The following is a 26354-nucleotide window of genomic DNA, read 5'->3' as shown; positions in this document are numbered from 1 at the left end:
AAACACCGAGACTCACCCTGAAGAACTCTTTGGTGGAGCCGGAGTCCAACGTGCCGTAGGCGATGTCTGTCTGCTTGGCCAGATCCTCGGCGCTCTCGATGGGGGAAACCATCCTCTCCACGGTGAGGAAGGCAGCCAGGTTGGCCGTGTAGGACGAGATGATGATGAGCGTGAAGAACCACCACACTCCCCCGACGATTCGACCCGAGAGCGACCTTGGGAGGGGAGGTGGAGGTGGAGGAAAGAGGTGGGGGGAGGCAGAGGGAATTGCCAGAAAGTAGAGTTGGCAAAAATGATTATTGGGAGTGGTAAAATAAGGAAGAGAGTAGAAAGGGGGATAACGATAGAAAGACATAAAAACAGCCCGTCAGTGATCGTAAAACACAACAATAAGAAGGAATGAAATATGACTGAAGCATGGAGAGACGAGCCACCAATGTGGAACAATGCTGCGGTGCCGCCACAAGGTGGAGCTCTGACATCAATCAAACCTTCCAGAGCTCCATTCACTTCATTAGTGTAGATTGCCTCATAAACAAAAAAAATCACACATGCGTGTGTGTTGACGGGCTTTGATAAAGTAAAGATTGGTTACTCCTGTCCCCCCCCCCTCTCTTTTTGTTCATTGGTGGGATTAAAAAGAGCAGCCCCCCGGCGGTGGCTACGGCGCTGTTCTTTTCTTGTTTGTTCGCTCGGGGGAGACAGATAGCCCGTTGCTCGGGAGCAGCAGAAGGTCGTGAGGAGAATCTTAAAGCATAAATGCTGCATTGAGGAGAACAAACAAGATCTCCCCTCGGTGCAAATCAAACAGCAGAGGATACAAAACCCTCAGGCCTCCCTGTCAGATGGAGGGGGAGAGACAGAGAGGGAGACGGGGGGGGGGGGGGGGGGGGGGGGGAGGGGAGAGAGAGGGGAGGGAGGGAGAGAGGGGGAGAGAGAGAGGGGGGAGAGAGAGAGAGACAGAGAGAGAGAGAGTGGGGAGAGGGGGGAGAGGGAGAGAGAGAGTGGAGAGGGGGAGTGAGAGAGTGGGGGAGAGAGGTAGAGAGGGGGAGAGAGAGAGTGGGGGAGAGAGGTAGAGAGGGGGAGAGAGGTAGAGAGGGGGAGAGAGGTAGAGAGGGGGGAGAGGGAGAGAGAGAGAGAGTGGAGAGGGGGAGAGAGAGAGTGGGGGAGAGAGGTAGAGAGGGGGAGAGAGGTAGAGAGGGGGAGAGAGAGATAGAGAGAGGGATGTGAGAGAGAGAGAGAGAGAGAGAGAGGGAGAGAGAGAGAGAGAGTGAGAGACATCTGCAGCAGTTGTTGTTTTCTATCATAAATCCGGTCAAACGTCATCGTCCTCCCACACACACACACACACACAGGAGTTCTCTACAGTCCACCTTTACATGTTTCCATCCTTGTTCTCACTCGAATCCACACAGAGGAAATTATATGACGTAGGAACCCAAAGAACCTAGAAGGTTCCACCAGAACAGAACGTTCTCCAACATCACAGAACCGGTGAGGAAAACCTCTGTTTCCTGGCTCGCTGCTGAAGAAAGCAGCCTGGAGCCACTCAGGCGACTTCCAGTAGAGAAAGTACTGCAGTAGAGCACTCACACACACACACACACACACACACGCACACACTCACACACACTCACACTCACTCACACACACACACTCACACTCACACACTCACACACACTCACACTCACACTCACACACACACACACACACACACACACACTCACACACACACACACACACACACACCATGAAATAGACTTACTTGATGTATTAGCTCTGGATTTGAATACAAATGACTTCCCCTCTCTCCCCCTGCGCTCCATTTTCCTTCCCCTTGAAATGATTTGAGGATCGTTGTGGCTTTTGAGCTCAGAGAATTAGAAATATGAAATAATGAGTAAAAAGGGTAAAGAGGCACACCTCTTATCTGATGCAGGACTTTGATCCACAGTGACGTGGGTCGGCAGTCAGCAGAGGGGATGTGGGAGTTTCTCTATTCACCTTGAAGGAGTTATAATAATTGTATTGTTATTATTATTGTTGTTGTATTTTTCATTTTGTTGTTTTTTTTCTATTCATGTTCTTGACTACTTTGCTTTGTTTTTCATTCTTTGAACTATTACAACTATAACAACGAGGCAATTAACTCCTTTCTGGTGCCGATGATTGCAACGTAAAATGGATTCAACGTGATATTAATTATGATAAAAAACACAATTGGTTGGTCTTCATTAGCAGTGCAGCTTGGGACGAAATTGATTTGCTTAACATGTTTTTTGTTTGTTTTTGTTGCTTTTGAGCATCTGGAACAGCCCTATATAAAATCGATGTGTTATTATTATATTTTAACATACTTATTTCTTTCTTTGTTTATAGATATTCTTATGCTCTAGAATGGGAGCTACTGTAACGAACCTAAAAATAAAGTATTTCGGATCTTGATTTTGATGTTAATATTAGTGTTATGTTCTATTCTATGGGTTATTATTGTGTTTCCAGTGGTACTTGTGCACATATTCAAGTGTGGTCATTACAAGTATTTTTCTGCAATACAAAAAAAAAAAGATGTTGTGGAAAACGTTGGGGAGAACTTGACTGTAATGAAGTATGAGTGCGGTTTTCCCACGAGAGCACGGAAACAAGAAACCCAGACAGCGGGAAGTATTAAAGAAATAAAGTGGAAACAAAACAAAAATTGCTCCAGTGTTTTTGGGGGAGGGGGGGGGGGGGGGGGGGTAGCCTCAGGGTATAAAGAATAAATTATAATGTGGAAAAGAATCTTTCAGCAATTATAAAGCAATTACTCAGCACTCCTTCCCCCCACTGGTGACCTCACTAAAGTTATGCTACTTTGTATTTGAGGAGAGATTTAAAAAAAAAAAAAGAGTTTATATGTTGGCAACAGTTTATATAATTCATCTCTTCAGCACAAAAACATTAAAGTTCATCCATTGAATCCATTAATTTACATCACAAATTAAGGAATTCTATTCTCAAATATTAGCTCACATTTTGTGTGTCCAATCCCACAAGTCTTACACAAACACAGGACTTTCACCTGGGAGACCGCTGTTAATGTCCCGTGTGAAACTGAAAGTTGAATTATTTCATCACATCGTTTGTTAGTCAAGTTAACGTCACAGTCTTTAGTCTGAAGAGAGTAGTTTTGTTGCCTGACCCCAACTTCCTGTGAAGACTTTTATTTTGCAAACACACACTTCCTCTTGTATTTCCTTTGAGGCTGTCAGAGAGGATTTGGTACAGAAGAATAAAAGAAGGACGAGGAAGAGCTGCGTCCTTGAGAGGAGCCGGAATAAATGAGGAGGCCGACTCCGACGGTGTCACCTGTGGTGATACGGCGCCGTTTGACTTATTCATGGCAGACAGACCGCCACTCCTGATCCCGCCGTCTGCTTCTACTTCCACTTCCTGTCCAACGCCCCCCTGATCACTGTAATTTCAGCACAAAGCCGTAAAGGCATGGCTGTGAATACAAGTTAAGTACAAAACAGTTATTTATTTTCAATACAAATACTAATTTCAGATTTGAAGCCTAGTTGGAAACAGGGGAGGGATTATGTTCTTTGAGGTATTGGAAAAGCTTTTAATGTGAAATTTAGGAAATGTTGAGTTTTCATTGATGCTCTTCAGACTGAAGGCTGAGCTTGTGAATGGAAACAGTATTTCTGTTACAAAAAGGAGAGTCAGCAGCGTGATGATTAGGACTTATTGTTGATGATTGTTGATCATGAAATTAGGGTAATAAGCCTGTCTCTCATATAAGTCTATTTAACATGAAGTTGAAAGGCTTCATGATCAGTAATACCTGACCTGATCGGGGCCAGAACATGCATGCAGGGTTGCATCTAAGGAACTCAGGTGAGCGAGTCCACATAAGTCCACATAAGTCCACATAAGGAGAAGGTTGTTTTTTGAAGGACTTTCACCCAGGAGACTGCAGTGTGTGTCCCGTGTGAAGGCTGATTGCTTTTTGATAAACGCTTCTTAATTAGCAATTGCTAACCACAATATCAAAGTAGGAGACAGTAATATTAGCTGCTGACTGGAGCTGTAGACCTCCACCGTTTCATACAGGTGCAGGAACAGTGTGACGAAAACCAGCCGAATGTGAAGAAGGACGAGCAACGAGCAACACAGGAGCACGACCACGTGTCAGTTAGATAACGACGCTAATTGGCATCATATTAATAGAATAATGGCACTCTTGCAAAGAGGCCACTTGAAAGTCATTTATTCTTTTTTTCCCCCCCAAAACACAGATTTTGATTGGCCTGAATTCAAAGTTATGCTTCATCTGCAGCCATCAGTATCAGGGCTAAAATGTGGCAACCATGACTCGGCAGAATAGACAGAGATGATCCACGTGAAGCAACGAGACTACAAACACCTGGAATGACCGGTCCCACCTGCCGCCTTCACATTCATATTGATATTTTCTGACTCCTGAAACACGATGCGACATCCTGCCGCCTCGGGAGAAAAAAAATCACCAAAATATCTTCCATTCATCCAGGATTTGTAGTCAATTAAGAAGACTATATATCCTGTCACCATTACATTTAAGCTCCCCTCTTCTCCTGTTACCACGGAGACATTACCATTGGAGACCAGGATATTAATCACTGAATTAATTATGATGGGCTGCCTTGAGGGAGCAGAAAGGAGGCTATTAACCCTTATTAAGAGAGAGTAAGAGGGAGGGAGGGGACGGTGTTCTGTGACATTTCAACCTCCGCTCACTAAAAGAGTAAAAAAAAAAAACGTGTTTTTTGCTGATGCAATGCAGGAAACCCATCCCTGTTGACTTCTTCTGCCCCTCAGTTAGTCTTACATCCCTACGGCTTCGTGAGCCAATGGCTAACAAGCATTTTAGCCAATCGGCTAACGTAGCAGTTCTCCCTTAATTACAAGACGCAGGCTAATCTGGTTATAACCGCTTTATCTCCCAGTTAAAAACATTTCAAAGCCGTGGTGGTAATTGTTTAACCTTGCTAGTTGTTTGGAGTAAAAGGACACTAGCGAGAGAAGCACTTATACAAAACAAATTAGTTTTTAAATTGGAGCATACGAGTGATCTAAGAGAATTTGTGAATAACACGTGCACATCAAGTGGAGGGAAAAAGATTATTAAGCAACATTAGGGGCGCTGATTATTCAAATTCAAATTAGTAGTGAAAAAGTAATAACATCGAACCTGAATCACGCAAAATTAGGATACAAAAATGTTCTTGCCATGTCATCAAAAAACATGCATGTGTTCACACTGTTGTTTACAGCAACCGGTGTTCCAGCTGAATGAGCAACCGTGTTAAGTGGTGACTTTCTGTATCCGTGGTTGTTTGCGAGCAACTTTTTCTACATGGACGAAATGGAGTCACACAGGTGAGTATTTTAAACGGTCATGCTTCAACAGCTAGTGTCACCAGTTAACACGGTCACTCATTAAACCCAAACACCGGCCGTTGAAACTTGACATCTGCTCCATCCAGGCTTCCCTCAACTGTAAAATAGGGGTCCAGCCCATCGAGTCCTGAAGTAATCCTCATGTGGTGGATGAACACGTAGCCTTCCGAAACCTTCGACCGACCGACTGCGACACATGAGCGAGCGCCCCCCCCCCCCAAAAAATAAATGTGTCCCGTTCACCTCTGGCCTTGTCACTCCCTCCACGCCGTCTAAAGCTCCCCTGTGTGAGGGGGATTTGCATGTTGCCCTGTCAGGCTAAACTAGAGTGGAAGCGCTCCTGAGCTCCAGGGCTCTGTGCTGATGGATTGGGGAGAGGCCCATGGGATTAGCAGTGACAGGGTGAGGGGGGGGGGGGGGACCACAGCCAAAGACAGAGACGTTTGAAATGTAGACTTTTCATTCCGATGCCGACATTGTTGTGCAGCTCTAAAGTCCTTATCTGCAGTACACAGGCAGAGATGGTGAGTAGGCGGGTGGTGGTTATGATGGTGGTGGTGGTGGAGGAGGGGGGGGGTCTGCACACATGTGAACAAAGCAAGTGTACTCCTTAAATAAGTGTGCTTAGTCTCCGGCCTCCTCTAAGAACGGTTGCTTACGTGAGGCCAGGCGCTAATGTACCTCGGGATCCTCCATCTTGTGTCCCTGTTCTCCTCTGGTGGGGGGGGGGGGCTGAAAGATACAGGCTGGTTTGGTCCTTAAAACTCTTACCAACTCTATTACAGTACAAGATCCATAAGGGCTTAAAGCAGATAAACTTAAACTATAGGATCCATCTGCTGGAACTTTAAGCTTAAAACCATTCAAACCAACCAAACCATGAAGAATCAGTCTATATATGTCTAAACAGATAGGGCTGCACGATTACAGCCAAAATGATAATCACCATTACATCATTCATTTTTAAATCAATGATTTTAGGGATAAAAATGTTTTTTTAAACCTCGATATCGTTCATTTAATCGCGTGAGGCTGCAAAATCGTGATTGCGATTCGGATTAATCGTGCAGCCTTACTCACAGTGGATGCCAGAGAGTGATGACGGACAGGAAGCCTGATCTTTGACTGGAAAAACAAAAGACAACCAGCCCGTAACGGCCGGAGAGGGAGAGAAAACAAACAGCCAGACAGTTAAGTGTACAAGCCTCCTTTCTCCAACCCTTCCACCAAAGAACGCCATAATTACTCGACACCAGGTCTGCTGGTCTTAAAAGCCCCAAAGAGGTTAGAGACTCTCGTCATTTGGATAAAAAGGGGAAGAGAACCGCAGAACCACGGCGTTCAGACACACAACTGCAGAAGCTGACGGACGCGGAGACGAAGCTAACTCCCTTACAAGCAGACAACATCGTGTATGCAAGTCAGACGGTGAAGAACAACGTGGCTGGAGAAGGAAAGACAATCGATACGAGCAGATACACACTCTCTCACACGAAACAGCAACTATACACACAGCGGGAAGCAGCAGACATGTAGAGCAACATTCCTCTGCATTATGCGTTTAAATTATGCAAATATCCACACGTACAGCAGTTTATGTGCAGTAACATCAATAATACAAAGTAGGCTATAATTAGTGAGATGGAGAACCTCATATTTCTAAAATGTCGATATAAGATAAACTTATATTATAGGGTGCGTTTACAAGCCAAAGTGTATAGCGAAACAAAAGCATAAAAGCATCATAAAATACTCTTTTAAGTTGACAGTTACTACATCTATATATATATATATATTATATATATATATATATATATATATATATATATATATATATATATATATATATATATATATAGGGATTTTCAGTCATTTCCACGGTTTTTAACGGAGGCGCAGCTTGAATGTGAATGTCAGCTGTGACTCCAGCAAAAGGACACATTACACAGCTGTTAGGGGACTAAACCACTCTCACAACAACAGCAGATTCATTTTCATCTTCCTGTTGCAGTTTTATTTAATGACATAAAAAAAAAGTAATGACAACCATTTTATTTATTTTTTTGTGCCAATGACAATTAATTAAACACGAGTCACAAGGTGTGTCCCGTTTTTGGTGCCGATCAGACATGTTTGTACGACGGCGTATTGCGACCACTGTAGGAAAAAAAACCCGGTAATTGTTGGTTTTATTTATTTAGCAGACGGTTGGGCTAAGATGATAGTGGTAGCTTTCACTTGTCATAGCCGATATGAACAAGTTGTTTGGTTCCGCAAAGACTGGATTTTTGCCGTTGCTACGACAACAAGTAAAAAGCTACCGCTACCATCTTAGCCCAACCGCCCCCGATCAATAAAACCAACAATAAGCAACAACATCATCACCCTAAGGACCTTCACGAGGCGTTGTCACACGTTGTGATGGATTCAGTAGGAAAATAAATGCGACATTCATGGGAAGTTAGCTAGCATAGATGCCGGTTGTTAGCATCGTTATAAACTGAATTTGTCACTTTATAAACTTGCAAATTTGCAAGTTTAGAAAGTCGCAAACTTTTTTCTCTGAATATTCTCTCGGCTCTATTTTTTCCCTACAGTTGCCCTAATACGCCGTCGTAGGTTTGAAATGATGATGAAGGGTCTTTACCGGATTGGCAGGCGAGGGATTTAAGAAATCGTCCAGACAATGCGGTGATTCTCATCATAACTGGCCATAAAGCGGTGTAGCGTGTCCTGAGGTCAAACAGATCCAACAATCTTTGCAGACGGTCTGATGGAAGCGTGTCTTACCTGGGCGAGATGTCGCAGCCCTGCTGCATGAAGGCTCCCAGGGAGAACCAGAGGGAGTTGAAGATGCCGAACTCATTGGGGGGCTGGTCGCTTGGCGGACCGTCGGTGCCCTCCTCGGGCTCCTCGGTGTGCCACTCGTACGGGCTGAAGCGGCTGACCAGGAAGAGCACTACGCTCACGCCTATGTAGGCGAACACAATGCACATCCAGATCTCGTAGGCCAACGGGTCCAGGAAGGAGAACACCCCAGGTTTGGATTTCTGGGGCTTCTTGATCATGATGGAGATGCCCAGCGACATGAAGGGCTTTGAGAAGTCGATCACCTCCTCCCGGACCAATGTAATAGTCAAAGGGGCCACAGCGATTTCCGCTTTCTGTAAATAAAAAATAAGGGGATTACAAATCAAACATCAGCCGTCTGCACGAGCCTCCAACTCTCGAAATCCAAATGATGACAGATAAACAAAATGCAAATGATGGATCATCTCTCTGAGCTCGGGGGCTGTGCAAACAATCAAACATCACTTAGTCACAGATATGACACGCCCGAAGGCCAACAGCCAGCCAGCCGTCGAAAAAAACAAAAACAACCACAACAATTACTCCTTTTTTCTTCTTCTTTTCTCCTCGGCTCGTGTCGTTTTATCTGAATTTCTCCCCTGACTGAACAAAATCTCAAAGCGATATGTCGAATATGTGTTCGAGTCATCAAGTTCAAGATGAAGAGAGAGAGAGAGAGAAAAGAAATTGAAAATGAAATTCTGAAAACGCTCTCTGATGCTGAGAGGCTTAACGGAAACTCGGGGAAGAACCAGCAGGGAGGATGAAATAATGTGTCGGAGAAAATATGCTTACAGCACAGGAAGGCAAAAAAAAGAAATAAATAAAAACACACAGCTGAGGAAAAGTGCACCCTGGCTTTTCTTGAGAATCCGCAAAAACCAGATTACAGTCAGTGACTTAGCAAGCAACACTTGTGACCTTATTGGCCGTGCTCGGGAGCAGAGGGCTTAATATCAGGGAGAATTTAAGGTTTCATTACGGCCATCTGACGCTGAAGGAGGGAAGCAGGAGAGAAGAAAACGGAAATGAAAGAGCTTTAAGTTTTTTTCATCCTCAGCAAAATGCACTAAGATGACAGCCGCGGGGGCATTTTGGCGTTCCTCAAATACACGGCAGGTTAGAAAAGGAGGCTTTTGTGAAATAAATGGTCTCTGAGTCCTCTGTGGGAAACTGCTGACAGCTTCTCTGTCCTCAGACGCCTGGCAGCTTCCCCCCTCTGCTCCCAATCACACACTCTGTCCTGCAATACCTGCTATCCACAGATCTGCAGTCAAACACACACACACACACACACACACACACACACACACACACACACACACACACACACACACACACACACACACACACACACACACACACACATACACACAATAGGCGATCGACTTCTTTCCCATTTCCCGTGTCACATTCATTGGAATGCCGAGAGAGAGGGGCTATATTCAGAGAAAAAAAAAGGCAAAATTGTGAGTTTATAGAGTCATATATTTATGATGCTAACAACGGCCATTTACGCTAGCTTACTTCCCATGAATGTACACTTTTATGTTTCTAATGAATCCACCCCAACATGTGACAACGCCTCGTTAAGGTCCTTAGGCTGAGGATGTTGATGGATATTGTTTTTTATTTATATGAGGCCATATTGTCATCTTATGGGTGTTTATTGATCGGGCGGTTGGGCTAAAATGCTAGCGGTAGCTTACACTTGTTGTCATAGCAACGACAAACATCTGGTGTTAGCGGAACCAACCAACTTGTTTATATATATATATCCTACACGTTCGACATTAGAAATAATATTCTAGTAGGCCTACGTCAAAATAAACATGTCTCATTGCAACGTAAATATAGATGCGTAATGTGACACATTTGCGATTTCATAAAATGGCAAATTTGCCCCTTTATAATCTCATAAATTTGCGACTTTTTCTCTCTGAATATTGTCCCCCTCTCTCAGTTAGTATTTTTTTTTTCTACAGTGGCCCTAATACGCAGTAGAAATTGTAGAAAACAATGTGTTAAAGTGGTCACTTCTTTTTTTTGAAATACGTTACTTATTCAGTCTCTCTTTAAAACCCTCAAACCAGATTTGGCGATCGTTCACAAGCTTTATTTTGGTTTCTGTCGAGTATGAATAAACTGTGTTTTACAATCACCAGAGAGGAAAAATGACTGTTTCTGTTAATGGAGTCGTTCTATAACAGCTGTTTATTTTTTCACATCTAACTCATGATTTAAGGGTTGTTAATGGATGTTTGAACACTGGAAAGATAATCAAGAGTGTTTTTTGTTGTTGTTTCTATCAAGTTACCAAGTTTAAATAAAGCGAGGTACAATTAATGCTGTCTCACTGGAGTCTGTTAATAAATTATACTTGTTGTCCAAATCCCTGTTGAGTTTATTTATTATTCATTATTTGGGTGAAAATGGGTGGAAATGAGCAAATCCATCTGGGTTTCATACCAGACAAATACCAGATGTTCGTGGGTGTTTTTTGTCCAGGGGGAAAGGGGGGCATCCCAAATCCTGTTTTCATTCCTTAACTCAACTCTTCATACATTTACCCTTCAGAAAACGAGAATGTTTATCGTATACGCAACAATTACTACCAAATTATAGACAGATTCTAAATTGAATGTATTTTGCCCTTCATGACTTCCATTCAGAGTTTCTGCTTGTTAAAGAGGATAAAAATAGCCGAGAACACAGCAGCACTTTTTTTTTTATTCCTGTGCTTTCGGACCAACCTGGTTAGTCTTTACACCAAAATGTGCAGCGTTCTGCTTGATCAGACCTGACACATCCTGAAACCGTGTCTTCTCCTCGCACTCGCTGCACTCGACTCCACGGTGAGTCACTGCGGGACAAAAGAGGCGAGGCGGGTGAGAGATAAAAAAAAAAAAAATGCCACTATGTGAAAATGCCACTTCAGCTCATCAGCGGGAAAAGAAAAAGGGACTAGAAAAACTGTTTTCTCATTCTTTTGGCTTCCTGCACAGCTATTGCTCTATGATGACCATTTTTAATGCCTTGAGTGACCATCTTCACTGCCTTTTGTCTTTCCAGACATCATCCCAAAACCTGAAACCTGCAGGTTTGCATCACTTTGATCCCTCTCCACGATCAGCAGCAGAAAGACTCCCCCCAAAAAATCAAATGGTCACCTCAGAGAGTTTTCTTAACAAGCTCCACACCTCTGCTTTTCCTCTCCAAAAAGCACAGCTCTAATGCTCCACTAATTCCTGCTTGCATCAACGCCACCAGAGACCGCCGGCCCATTTACAATTTCATTTCAGATGGGTTTAATTATCTCCACAGTCAACAACACACCGGAGACGGAGATTAAGTCTCACTCTGCAGATCAAGAAAGACCGCCGCTACAGAGGCCCCCTTGTCCAGTTAATCCTTCCTTTGAAAGACTTTATTCTGCACACAACAAGACTTATAGAGTGTTTTGTGTAACTTACTGTACAGTATTAAATAGTGGAATGCAGGGCTTTTATTTTGAAACCAGCATTTATATCATCACAACTCATAACATACTCGACACTTCCTCTGACTTCTTCTTCTCTCACAGAAAATTCTGTTTTCAACACTTTGTGATGTTTCACCGTTAAAATCCATTCATCACTCCTCTTCCTGGTTGGCTTTTATTTTTAAACATTTGTTCAGTTTCATTCACAGAAACTCAACATCGATCAAATCATTAAAAAAAAAGTATGACGTGACTGTTATTGTACTAGGAATTAGTGCTCCATTGAGCTTAATTTCAAATGTGAGCTACGTTTTCTTTTTAAATGTTTGTATCTATTTTACTTGCCGATAACCATAATACCGTCTTTTTTGGGGAATTTATGATAAGTTGTTTCCATAATAACATTTTAACAAGCATATAAAAATAAAGTCACAACATTTTTATTATATTTTATGGCTGTATTGTTTAAAATGAATGAATTCTTATTACTCTGTCAAAAGCCAAGCAGCTGAACACGTATTATAAATACCAACAGATAAGAAGAATACTGTCTCTAAATACCATCAGGAATCTTTCTTCCAAATTAATGAATTAAGTTTGACATGAGCTTAGATGAAAAGCTCATTCCTATCCACACTCATGCTTCAGGGACCTGGAAGAAGAAACACTTCCTGTCACACAAGAATAATAAAAGCTCGTACCCCGTACACCAGCTCCCCGACCATGCCGTTCCAGATCTTCGTCTCCGGGTCCCTGGCGCCGTACTTCCCATCGGGAACGATGGAGATTTTGTACTTGATGCCGATGTGTTTGGCGATCTCGGAGGCCAGGTCCACGCAGTATCCCTCGTACTGGTCGTTGCCCTCGTACATCTCCCAGTTCTTCTTGAGCATCACATAGGGGCCCTCCTACACATGGGGACCATAACCAGTGAACCAAACCATCAGACGCACAGAAACACAACACACGAGGACTCGCACCCATGGTTTCATCGACACGCCAAAAAGACAACAGAATGACAAGCGGGAAGTCGTAGTTCATCGATACCAACCAGGGTGGAGGTTAAAGGCACCCTGTGGGGGTGTTGTGACCACCAGGCGGCGCTATGGAGCGATGTTTTGATGAGCAGGCGGCCCTTTTTTGTTTGTATTTCATGCATGAACATGCGGGTGATGCGTTTCTTTGCTGATGATTTCATGCTATTTCATTGAGAGACATTTGGTGGCAAAAGCAACTGTTGAAACATAGAAAGGGAAAGGAAGAAGAAGAAGAAGAAGAAGAAGAAGAAGAAGAAGAAGAAGAAGAAGAAGAAGAAGAAGAAGAAGAAGAAGAAGAACATTTCTAGACAGAAAACATGGACATAAATGTGGACTTTAAACATTAAATAAAGGCAGGAAACACTTTTGATGTGTTTTTAAGTCCTCAAGGATTCGCTTGATGCATTTAGGTAAGGAACACATTATCTAAATATCAATGTGTTTTCAATAAAACTCCACAGGGCATCGATAGAAACACTTTCTCAATAACTTAATCTTCAACTTCCACTAAATAAGCGTTTAAATCTCGGTGCCTTGAAGTTTCTTACCAAGATGCACCCTGGGAGTCATAGTTGACTTCCCTCTGCACATGTTTTTAATGGACATGTTCCTTTGCAGACTGTCCTCCTCGAGAAAACGACCACATAGGTCGTGTGTCAAGCACCGAATTACGACCATATGTTACGTTTCAAAATAGCGCGCCCTCTAGCGGTCAAGTAAATATCGACACTCCGGTGTCTCAGACGATCGCCCCCCCCCCCCACACGTCGACCTAAACCTACCCCGATTCCACGACATCTTCCCCCTACCCCCACCCCACCCCCACCCCCCCCCCCCCACCCCTACCCCCCCCCCCCCCGTGCGCCCCCCGTCAATCATCGGCAGAGACCCCCCCCACACGTCGACCTAAACCTAACCCCCCCCCGCGCGTGCATCATCGGCAGAGACCGCCTCCACACGTCGACCTAACCCTAACCTTAACCACTACTATCGTTGCGGAAGAATCTCCGCAATACGCTCCCAGAGGTCGTATTCGAGTGCATGGACCAACGACAACTGTGGTCGTATGAGTTGGAGGGCTTGTTGTTCCTTTGACTTGTTTTTAAATAAAAAAGAACCAGCTGTTCATCTTTCATACTGATTACACAGCCGAGAGAATTTCATGTCTAACTGCTCCGTCTCCTCATATTATCTGCAGATAATGAACAAGACTTTTACTTCAGCATCCCTGGACTCCGAAACAAATTCTTCCACTTCTCTACAACTAAACATTTCACTTCCCACTAACATTAAGTGTATCGGACCAAAAAAAAAAAGAAATAAAAAATGCATCGTGCAGCTTTAAATGTGATTTTAAACCGACTCGATCCCAACTGCTGGGGGGTAATTTAGTGTACAGCAGATGTGTAATCATAGCGACAGCCTCACGCTGTACACACACACAGCACAGACCGGGGTTTAGGCAGGAAGGAGAAAGAAAGAAAGAAAATCAAAGTGTTAATATGGATGCATGATACACAGAGACTCAAAGAGCAGGGAGGAAACTGTGACTCAGCAGAAACGGAGGCAGACGTAAAGCTGAAGGGGGAAAGTGAGAAATGAGCCGCAGTCAGACCGAATGACTCGACTCCTACAAACGACCCGAACACTTACAGTAATCACAGGTGGCGACATCACTCTCCACCGCCACCGGCGCCATACATCATCCTATTGCCGTTTGCTAAGAAAGTGATCTACATGTAAACCTTGCCCCCTTCTTTTCCCCGCCGCTCATATTTATTTCCAAACAAATTACTTTTGTCACGAGAAGGCAGCGGACTTCATATTGAGAAACGGGAGCAATTTATCGTGAGGCGTGTTTGCTTGACATCGGCCCCCGGGGCCGGAAAAGGTAAACCTAAGACTTCCCCAGCAAATGCTCAGCCGAGGCCCCGGGGGGCCACGACCAAATGTTACTCTACGACATAATGACCGCACGGGTTTTATGTCAAAATAGATGGAGAGACAGAATCTGAAAGCTTTAAACACAGCGCTTATAGTCGACACAAACATGTTATTATTTACTACAAGCTGGTTGGGATGCTCATGTTTTCAGAAGTATCCACCATTCTGTACTTCTTGTTCTCTGATCGGAAGAATTTTACATAATGTATCGTAGAAAGTCCACTAAGGGCGGTTGTTTTTTATTCATACGGAAATGTTGTCACATTATTATTTTTATAACACAAATCATGATTTTCTCCGACCTTAACCAGTAGTTTGGTTGCTTAAACCCAGCCAATCGTTTCACACCATCAACCTTGTGAGGCTGAAAGGGACTCTGTTGAACCTGGACCCTTCGGGGTCCCCGAGGCTCTGAGTCTTCTTTCTTTTGTTTTCCATTAGCGTCCAAATTTTCAGAACTTAGTATTTGCGTTGTGATCTTTAAGCTTTTCATGAAACCGAACGCCTGCTTTTGATACTTTTTGTTACATGTTTTATGCATTTTCTTTAAAAATATCCAGTCAGTGTATCTACCGCAGAAACAGCCTGCACTTGTAATTTCAATCTACCAACAGCCTATTAAAGCTGGATTAACTGCCTCGCTAAGGCTTTTATTGTGAAAAACGTTATTCAAATAAAATGTTTCTGCAAAAAAAAAAGAAAAAGAAAAGATGGTTCCTTTGAAATCAGATCGCAGAGGCTCGTGACGTGAAATGCTGCTCGAGGTTTGTTTGTTGCTTTCAGGTTAAACTTAACTCATCGCCAACTCAACCGGGAGCGAAATGTTTTAAATAAGTATTTAAATAACGAGTGGAACAATCAGAATACATATTCACACACAGAGAGCAATCCACAGATCCAGGAAAACAATACAGCACTCATATTTAATAAAACAACAACAACAACAACAAAAGGAGCATCAGAATATCAGAATAATATAATAAAGATTCTCCATGATTATCTGTCCTACGAGCGCTCCTTCATGTTAAAGCAACACTACTTCCTACTTTAATTATGAAGACTCAATTTCCAAGTTGATCTTCGCAGATGTTTTGGATGTAGGTGTCAGAGGATGGAAGGGGGGGGGGGGGAGTAATCCATGTGATTTATGATGTCAGGGCGCATGACGGAGGAGGAGGAGGAGGGAGGGAGTGGTGCAGATAAAAGGATGCCGTCGGTGTTTTCTGGCATGAGAAGAGAAGAAGGGGAAGAGAGCTCTCCTTCAGAGGTCTTCACGGCAAAGGCCAGCGGGCCTGACAGGCCGGTCAATAACCCCAAACACACCGGCTAATGAGACTAATTAAACATGCCATTAAAAGCACACACACACACACACACACACACACACACACACACACACACACACACACACACACACACACACACACACACACACACACACACAGAATTTGACTGTCACCTTCACTGCTTCTGTTGTGTTTTCTCTATGATGTCAGATAAACAATCTGTTGCACATTCAGTTTTCAATACGAGCTGTAAAAAAGATGCAAAATTAAGGTCTATATATATATATTTTTTTTCTTTTTTTTTTGCAATGACTTTGACCACAAAAAAACAACATTTTGCGAAGCGGACAGGCATTAATGACTCATCCCTGGGTCATCAGTACTAACCTGGTCTTTATTTGATTTCATGTGGTTGCAGACAATGAAAAGGGGAGGAGTGTACATTTAAATAAAAAAAAAGATTTTTTTCTTTCCCCATTAAGTGCTGTGGACCGGCTGCTGCAGGGCGACATTACAGCCTTTGTGACGGTTTAACATCACCATAGTGCTTTAATGAATGTGATTGTAGCTCAGCCTCAGCCTCAAACACAACCTGTCCTCTTGCTACACATGTAAAATATGAAAATTAAAGGATGTACAAATTGCTAAATTATTTTTGCAAATAGCTACTTGGTTTCATTCTTTTCATGTAATCTATTACTTTTTAAACATGTTCCCACAAAGATTTAGCAAACCCTCTTGAATAATTTTCTAAATGGTCTCTTCCAAATTCATTCGATATCCGGAACATTAATATACCGTTTGCGAGCCACTGGCTCAGCCGCCCGCCATGTTGAGAGCTGTGGGGAATCAATCCCTCTGCTCTGCATATCAAATTGAGCACCTTGCATGAACGCCCGAAATGTCATTATTAGCTGAATTAATGGCTGTTCTGCTCCGTTTTCATTCACAAAAAAAAAAAAAAAAGTTCCCCAAGAGTGAAGAGAGGAGCTCGGAGCAGGAAGTCCTGCTGTTGCAGATAAAAATACAGCAGAGAACCCCTCAATAACATCCTTCTAGCTGGAAACACTGTGTCATAGAAGAAGAAAAAGTTTGATATTAAGTTAGTCTCACGTCCCTATAAGTCAGGAGTTTTTTCTCTCCAACTCTGATTTATCCAGATGTATCACTACTTCCCAAACACTTCTGCATAAACAATAGTAGGCTACAGGTTTCGGTCTCGGGGGATTAGACCTGCAGGACTCTAGTGGGTCGTCTCTTCTCAACAAGCATGACTGCAACAAACCAAACTTCTGGCATTATGGCAGAATTGGGGATAATATAAAATATCTAAACGAGACAAAACAAGATTATAATAAAAAATGATGCACAAACTACTACATCCGATGTGCCCATGATTCTGTCTACGCTTAAACCTGAATGCATCGATATCGCTTTTGTTTTTATACCCTTTAAAGTCTAAATTAAAGGCAGCTCCAGGATATGGTGCATTAACTTTCTGCACAATGTGTCCCTAAAATCACAGTCACACCATAAAATACTGACTTCACTGCCACGCATGCACGCTGAAACCAGAAAACCAGAGCTTATGCTTCACTGCAAGGCGTCAACCTCGCTTCACACTTCATTCACTTTAAAACAAACAGGACTCCGGCGGACGTTAAAAAGCGTGAGTGAACGTCAGGCCCCTCGTAACGTAACTAACAACATCGTAATGCATTAAAAAAAGTGTGATGGATATGAACGGGGTGATTATGAGAGCATTAGTCTTCGTAAGCTGTGTTAAAGCTTGCAGGAAGCCCGTCGAGTGTGTAATGTGCTGTACGGCGGCGGAGCAGCAGGTGTAGTCGAAGAAAAGTGACAGGTTTAGAGAGCAGACAGGAAACTCAGTTAGACATGATACATAATTCACATTCTGCTCCCTGCTTGGTCCATAGATACGACAGCGAATTATAAAACATAAAAAATAAAAAATAAAAAACGGCTGAGAGGGGGGCAATATTCAAAGAAAAGTCGCAAATTTGCGAGTTTCTAAATATATATAGCCGATTTATGAACAAGTTGCTTGGTTCCGCTAACACCGGATGTTTGCCGTTGCTATGACAACAAGTGAACGCTACCGCTAGCATCTTAGCATCACCCTAAGGACCTTAACGAAGCATGTTTTTATGCATTAATTAGAAAAAATAAATGAACGTACACTCATTGGAGGGTAGCTAGCATAGATGCTGGTTGTTAGCGTCGAAATGAAACTCGCAAATTTGTGACTTTAGAAAATTTGAGACTTTTTTTCTCTGAATATTTGCGCCCCTCTCTCGGCCCTAATACGCCGTCGTACATAGATCTTTGCAAAAAATAAATGAATAAATAAATAATGAAAGTCAGGATGGGATTCAAGCTGTGATTGGCCACACAAACACACACCGACAATGCATGAATCTAACACACACACACACACACACACACACACACACACACACAAACACGTGTTAGCGGGAGCTATGCTAGCAAAAAAGGGACTCGATGAGTTTTCCATCCACGAGCACGTCCTTAAAAAAAGGACAGCGTCTTTTTCTCTCCTCCCTCCTTCTCCATTTTGCCTTTCATTCTCCTCTTGAGGGTCCATTAAGGCTCAGAGTGCCTCCATTTCTGGTTCAGGTTTTCCTGAACAGGGCGTCCATTAACACAGTTGTCCCTCCTCTCGCCCAGTCTCTCTACGGCTTCATTTTGGCTCGAGGGTTGTGTTGTGTCCATCCCGCTGCCATTAAAGGGGGGGTGTTGGGGGGGAGGGGGGGGGCTTTTCATATCCTGCTCGCGTCCAACTTGGGTTCTCAGTTTCTTAAAATGGGGTTCCTCATCAGGGGCTGAAAAGAGGGAGGATTGTGCTGAGCTGTGGACTCTCCATTCCCACCTCCTTCCTCATATCACTCAGCCGGCCACATGTACGCTCACAGCCTGGCTGCTTGTATAACCGACGCAGAGGCACTGCTAAGAGACCGACATGCCATGCAAAGGCCATTCATTTTAAAATGAAAAAAAAAAAATGCTTTCGATTGATTTTTGGAGCTTTTGTGAACTCGGAATGAGAAATGAGAACAAAATAAACTCCAGGAACATCAGCTGTTTGACTACTTTTTCACGTGTTATTTGGTGCAAATACAAGAGAATGTACGTTTTATTGGAGGGAAAATGTCTTTATTGATAATGTAACGAGGCATGTTTGATGCCTGAACTCTGGTCCGTCATAGTAAACAGCATAAGGCACTATGTTCACTGCATTATATCCTTTCATATTTCTATCCATATCTTCATATTTGCAATATATCCTTTTATATTTCTATCCATATCTTCATATTTGCATTATTATCCTTTCATATTTCTATCCATATCTTCATATTTGCATTATTATCCTTTCATATTTCTATCCATATCTGCACTATATCCATATATTTTTATTTGCACTATATATTTGCACTATATCCTTTCATATTTATATCTATATTTTCTTATTTGCTCTATATCCATATCTTCATATTTGCACTATATCCATATATTTTTATTGGCACTATATGTATTTGCATTATATCCTTTCATATTTATATCCATATATTCTCATAAAAAATGCTGCTAAACTGCACAGACTGTGAATACTTTTTGATCTTTTGTACATATTTTTATACTTATATATCTTGGCTATTCTCTATGGTATTTTCTCTTTGAGGTCACGGTGTGAAGGGAATCTACAAAATAAGAATTTCACTCCTCAGTGTGACGATAAACATCTTGAATCTTGAATAAGGACCTTCAGCGGGAAGTAAAATGCTGAAATATGAGCATCCTTGGAAAACTTCAACACTTTCACAGTCTGATACTTTTACTGTAATTCCCTAGATAACATCGATGTGATGCTCAAGGATCTCTAACCTTCCTTATGATGGGGAATGTTGAACGTCCTCACTTACTTTTTTATTTTTTTACATACTAAAAAGTAGCACTCTATGGTAGATTCTACTTATAAAGTATACATTTTATCTGCATGGATGATTAAATACGGCATCAAACGAGAACAACGTCAGCTTCATGAAGAGAAGTCGATGACGGTGTTAAAGTGCTGCACCTCATTAACATCTGAGACATACAAGGAAGCTGACCACCACACTTTCAGGTTGTTGTGAATGCAGGTGTGTGTGTGTGTGTGTGTGTGTGTGTGTGTGTGTGTGTGTGTGTGTGTGTGTGTGTGTGTGTGTGTGACAATGAACCCACTGACTGCATACCTCTGAAGTATTACGTACTGGATAATAAAGAACTCTGACTTCACACATTTGAGAGGAATGTGATTGCATGCTTGTGTGTTTGTGTGTGTGCGTGTGTGTGTGTGTGTGTGTTGTGCGAGTGCATGGCGGTCTCCTACCATGATGGTTGTGACGACGACGGTGCGGTTTTCCATGCCGGACGTGTCGTTGGGAAGCAGCGGAGAGTCCTGGATCAGCACCAGCTTGTCTGCGTCGTTCCAGTAGCCGATCTGCAGGGAAAGCAAAGTGTGAGATTCCATGTGTGTGTGTGTGTGTGTGTGTTTGTGTGTGTGTGTGTGTGTCACAGTCATGTCATTTTTTACTCTAATGGTTGTATGTTTTTGCATGACCAGACAGACAGAGTGTGATATACAAAAGGCCCTGATATGTGCTTCTCATAACATTTTTAATTAGACGTTCACCTTAATATTGAATGCTCCTGATTGGACGACGGAGTGTGTTTAATAGATGTATATTAGACTTCTATTTGTCCGTAGACGTCTAGTTTAAATTTGGGTAAATCGAGGTTGAAAACGCCGAGACAATGTTTCAATGTCTTTTCAACATCTAATGCATTTTTAATTATGTTTTTCCTTTTAAATATGGCTTAAATCAGTGCCATACGTCGCCTCATAACTCCTGTTCTGTATGAAAGCCACAGAGGAGACAAAATAAATCTCGTTCTCGTTGGGGGATTTTTTTCAGCTGCAGATTTGTGACAACAAAACTGCGAAAGCCAAACATTTATATTCATGCTCAGTTTTTGGTAATTTCCCAAACATTTATTCATCATCCGGAGATTCCATTCAGAGACAATAAGTGGTGATATTGAATTAATGCCTGCTGAAATGCTGCCATGCGAGATTTCAATTCCAAGCTCAATGTTTGTCGCTGCTTCTTCTTTTTTGTCGTTGTCAAAAGCGATTTGGTGTTTGGGCTGACGTCGCCGTCGTCTTCCCGAAGTCCTTCAGGGTCAAACTGACGAACTGGAACTGACAGACATGATATGCTGCGGTCACAATATTACCATCCTCCGTCTATCGAGAGGAGGTACGGAAGCATGGCGCTGGTCCCCCCCCCCCCCCCCCCCATATAAGTGATTTTTTTTAATAAACAGCCAATATCTGAGAACCAATACTGTGTCAAAGTGATGTATTGATATTATAATAGACAAAGAGCTCCGACGGCCATAAGCAGCTATAAGTCAGCGAGGGTGGAGACGTGGAGCCGGCCGGCCGGGCTGCTGGTTGGCCGGAGGCAACGGAGAGCTGTGATTGGCTGAAAACCTCCTGTGTGTCGGGTGCACTGGGATGATTGAGGAACACGGGGAATGTAGCAGAGAGGCTACACACACACACACACACACACACACACACACACACACACACACACACACACACACACACACACCGTGTCCTGACGGGACCCTCGCTGTTCACAGGAAGACAGGCCAAAGCAGCTTTTGATTGATGGGCACGCCTCGACCCACCCCCCCCTCCCCGCTCTACCTTGATTGCTCCCTATTTCATTTCATCCTCTCGCCATCACTCTCACAAGTGCTCTCTCTCTCTCTCTCTCTCTCTCTCTCTCGCTCTCTCTCTCTCTTTCCCATTTCCTCCCTGTATTCCATCAACAGACATCCATCCTCGCATACCAGAACCAGCAGCTCCGGCTGAAGCTTTAAATTTAGTTTTTTTTACAACCTACTTATGATAATAGAAAAATGCCACTCGACATACTGTGTCATCCCCCCCCCCCCCCTCCCAGATTATTGACAGCAGACATATTGTATACGCTAAAATATACAGAATTCGACCACTAGTGATGTGAAAAATAACAATAATAAGTAATAATAATAAGTTAAACAGTCTATAAAAGACATTTAAAAATAGCAAAAAGAACAATAGCTAGGCCACCTTAAAAGTAAGTCCACCTTAAGAGAGCCTGAGCCGTTAACTTCGGTGGCTAACTTCAATCGACAGTTAGCCAGCACAGGAACTCGACTTGGATGAGTTTTAATAACAGCATTTAAATTGTTCAGGGGAAAAACATGTGAAATTAGCATCCTTAATCTGTAGCTCTAATGTAAGCAGTGTGGTGTGGTGTTTTACCCGTCTGGGTCCGTTGTTCTTCAGTTCAAACACGTCCATAGTGTAGTTGACCCTGCGGCCATAGTGGTCAAACTGGACATTACCTGTTAATCCCTGCAGCCGGACCTGCACACAAAGACACGGCAGCAAATGTTACGCCTCAATTTTCAACTAAAAAGGAGTTTTTAATAAACCATTTCATCACAACGTGTTCAAATCAATACCAGTTAATTAGATATTCACATTCAAATCAATGAAGCAGGATGGTCAGGTTTTTATGTCTACCATCGTGACTATAAGCAGTGTAGCATTAAAGCATGGTGGAATTAGCCCCTCACGTCCGTTAGCCTCCCGTCTCACCTGTTTGAGGGTGCGCTCCATGTCGATGCCTTGGTTCCACGGGGCGGCCGGGTTGGCCAGACAGTCTCCGGCGTTTCCCCTCCTGGAAATATCTACCTTCTGCCTGCGCAGGTTCCTGAAGGCCTCGGCCATCACCATCACGCCGTCGTACGTCAGCGCCGAGGTGTACTGGGAGACGAGAGGAGGCACGTTAGGGTCTATAAATAACAGTCTTTTGTAAAGTTGCTGCTCGGTCTGTTTCGGGTGTTTATATACGGCACGGAGGGGAACAAACGGAAAAGGGTATGAGGCCAATTAAACGCTGATTTAGCTGGACGCTCTGAAATATCCGCTGGTCGGATCTTCCTTAAAAACAATCTGCGTAAGGCCTTTAATGCCTCCGAGGGCAGTTTCTGCAGAGGCGAGCGGTTCGCTGGTAACGGCTCGACTGTTGCAGAGAGGCAGCTGTTTAACTATGATTACCATTATTTCCTGTGAATGCAAAAGGAGGACAGGGAGAGACGGAGACATTTTTGACCCTGAAGATTTTTTTTATGTGTTGCCTCTGATTATTTGAATCTCACAAGAATCACTCTCAGCGTCACGAGCCACATATTTCCCCCTAAAAACTCACCTCCGGCGCGGCAAAAAAATTAATTGAGTTAAAGACGAAGCGGCGGGAAAGTGAGCCCAAAAAAAAAAAGAGAGGGCAAATGTTTTGTCCAGCCGGATAGCAGTCTGGCATTAATTATCCCGGCTAGCAGGAGTTCATTAACTTTGCCTCCGGCTGGGGGTGAATCCTCTTCATTAGCCCGCTGCTCACTGTGACATTACGGCTCTCCACGGAGACGGCTGCACTCTCTATCCCCCGGTTACTCCCTGACAAGCTCCCCAGCGTAACACACAACTGGCAACAGTCCGAACAGTCTTCACTGCTATTAGTGATTCATCGTTTCTATGGTCACGAACCACAATTAGAGGCCGAAGTTAAAAATACATTTCTGACGTTTTCAATCCTTTGTGAATTGTTCATTCATCCCTTGCTTTATACCAAATATGGGTACAACAATCAGAAAGTTTGTTATATGAAAGTCCTTGTCTTTTCTCCTCTTGTAAAAATCGTCCAATCAAATTGAGACTTTAGTTGTAAACTAGCAATATGGAGAGATCTGATCACAACATTGTGAGTTTTTATTCATTTAAGGAAAATGTTGCTGATTTTCAACCGTCCTCCTCCTGATCTAACAGCAGGCAAGGGAAGGTGTGACTTCGGAGCTCCATATCACACCGCCCACTTTTAGACGGTCCAATCAAATGCGACGGATTTTAAATCCCTCTTGTAAATGTACACGGCTCAAATATTTACGTTTCACTGTGAAGTACGTCACCATACAAGCTGAAGACGCTCTAAGTAACGTTTCCCTTGTACTTGTGCAAAGGCAGAGTAGGTCATTTGGAAAAAAAAATGACAGACTTTGAACGCAACGCCAAACCGAACAAGTTCCGCCCCCTTCGTACAGACCTCTGTTCAAAGCCGCTCCCCCAGAACGCCAAACTAGTCCTCGAGATCGGCACAACCAGGAAGTTAGCGGTGTGTAACGAGGAATTCAAGTAATATGACAAAACCTACTCAACCTTTAACTCCTGATAAAAAACTATACTCATAAAAACGTATAAAGACTTATAAAAACTTAGTTTTCGTCTTTGCAAAGTGAGGAAACAGGCCGAGGGGAGGGGGGGGGCGGACTCACAGGTAGCGCTAACATATCCGGGGAGGGAAGGGGGTCGACTGTAACCGGGGCTGGGGACAGAAGTAATGGGGAGCCGAGTCATTTAGCCCGAGTGTATTTTCAGGAGAGGAAGCAATTTATCAAGAAATTGAGTGGGGACACACACACCCACACACACACACACACACACACCCACACACACACACACACACACGCACACACACACACACACACACACACACACAGCGTCACGCAATATCACCCTGTGGTGTAAACTTTTTTTAATTTGAAACACCCCGATCCATCAGACACACACACACACACACACACACACACACACACTCACACTCACACTCACACTCACACTCACACTCACACTCACACACACACATACACACACACACACAACGTTTCCACTCCACCGCGTTGGGTGTTTTAGTAGAAATCTTTGTTGGATACAGATTCGCGAGGTTTTTTTTGCTGGCCAGCGTGGCGTGATGCCTTCTTGGCCCTGTGCCATTTGTAATCCCTGAGCCTTGAAGAGGAATGTAAAGTGTAAAGTGGGTCAGTCTGTCACATCTCTGCGGATGACATCGCTCGGACGAAAGCGGAGCAGATTGCTGCATGACGACGGGCGTGTTCTTATCGTAATGTGTTATCTATTCGTTCTTTTGCGTCCGCTATCTTCCAAATACGACGGCGTATCAGGGCCAAAAAAAAAAAAAGAACAGGGCCGAGAGATGGGAAGCAATATTCCAAGAAAATGACGCTAGCGGTAGCTTTCACTTGTCATACCTAATAAAAACAAGTTGCTTGGTTCCGCTAACACTGGATGTTTGCTGTTGCTATCACAACAAGTGGGAAGATAGCTAGCATAAATGTGGGTTGTTAGCATCGTAAAAAAATTTGAGACATTTCCTCCCTTTCTCACCGTTCTTTTTCTTTAGTGTTTGTAGATTTTAAACGGCCCTCGCAAAATAGGATTCACTTCCATTTTTAGGTGATTCTTTTTTAATCACCGACAGACGGTCAATACCTCCATCAACCAAACAAACATTGCAATAACAGGTGTGTCGCAGCCATGTGCATCACTCTTAAACGTCACCTGGGAACAGTTTCTGTTGTGATTTAACGTGAAATTAATGTTCCTTCGTTTGTGTGTCTCTATTTGCGGTGCTCTGAGCTCCTCGGGCCACTTTTAAGAGAGGACTAAATCTGCATGATCCTTTATTAAATTGTTTGTTTTCTCTTGAATTAACCAGCAAAGAAGAAAAAAATCACAATAATATGTTATTTTTATCCGATTTCCTCCCGATTCCACCACGACGTACCTTGGGTGGAGCGTCTGAGCCCGGGTACTCCCTCTGGTCCAGCTTGTTCCAGCGCTGCATCAGTTTGATGACCATGGGGTTGCTGAAGTCCACCAGCTGGAAGCCGGTGACGTTGGCGCCGCCGTGCATGAAGCGCTCCAGGTTGATGTCCTTAAAGCCCTTGAGAGGGGAAAACGAAGGGGGGGGGGGAGAGAGTGGACTGAATCCAGCGATAGCAGATGTAAAAAAGTCAATGACATCAAGATCTTAAATGGAAGAAGAAATACTCCTTTTGGCAGCCGGAGGAGGAATTGATCATTTGATCTCATTACATTTTTTTGGACCAAGATGTGATCACAGCTGCCCGGCACTGAACGGCCTTTGAAAGGGCGAGGCAAATAAATACGTCTAAATAGGTCTAAATGCTCCTCAGCATTGCTGCGGGACCTTCGTACCACATAGCGTGTTCCTTGAAGGCTCCTGTTATGAAGTCGAGTCCCTGTGACCCAGTTTGTCTGCACAGTTGTTGAATTAAAAGGACATCTGCACGTTTATTCAAGTCCGCCTT

General features: G+C 43.4%; 1 protein-coding gene across 3 annotated transcripts in view; it reads right to left on the bottom strand.

Annotated features, from left to right (window-relative positions):
* Positions 1–26354, bottom strand: part of gria4b (glutamate receptor, ionotropic, AMPA 4b) — a 94215-nt gene that overhangs the window by 10415 nt on the left and 57446 nt on the right. For 2 of the 3 annotated variants that reach the window (XM_084029334.1, XM_084029333.1), the window contains exons 6-12: positions 25808–25966; positions 22768–22935; positions 22429–22533; positions 20437–20547; positions 12460–12666; positions 8218–8591; positions 17–215 (exon numbers count right to left, since the gene is read on the bottom strand). In XM_084029334.1, the coding sequence (XP_083885460.1) occupies positions 17–215; positions 8218–8591; positions 12460–12666; positions 20437–20547; positions 22429–22533; positions 22768–22935; positions 25808–25966 (1323 nt within the window). Of the gene's footprint in view, positions 1–16; positions 216–8217; positions 8592–12459; positions 12667–18825; positions 18890–20436; positions 20548–22428; positions 22534–22767; positions 22936–25807; positions 25967–26354 lie in introns of those variants that run through there. The other variant, XM_084029335.1, reaches the window with a different exon arrangement.

The sequence above is a fragment of the Eutrigla gurnardus genome (genome assembly GCF_963514095.1).
Source record: "Eutrigla gurnardus genome assembly, chromosome: 15".
Classification (NCBI taxonomy): domain Eukaryota; kingdom Metazoa; phylum Chordata; class Actinopteri; order Perciformes; family Triglidae; genus Eutrigla; species Eutrigla gurnardus.
Note: the sequence above shows the minus strand (reverse complement) of the source record. Positions and strands in the feature narration are given on the sequence as shown.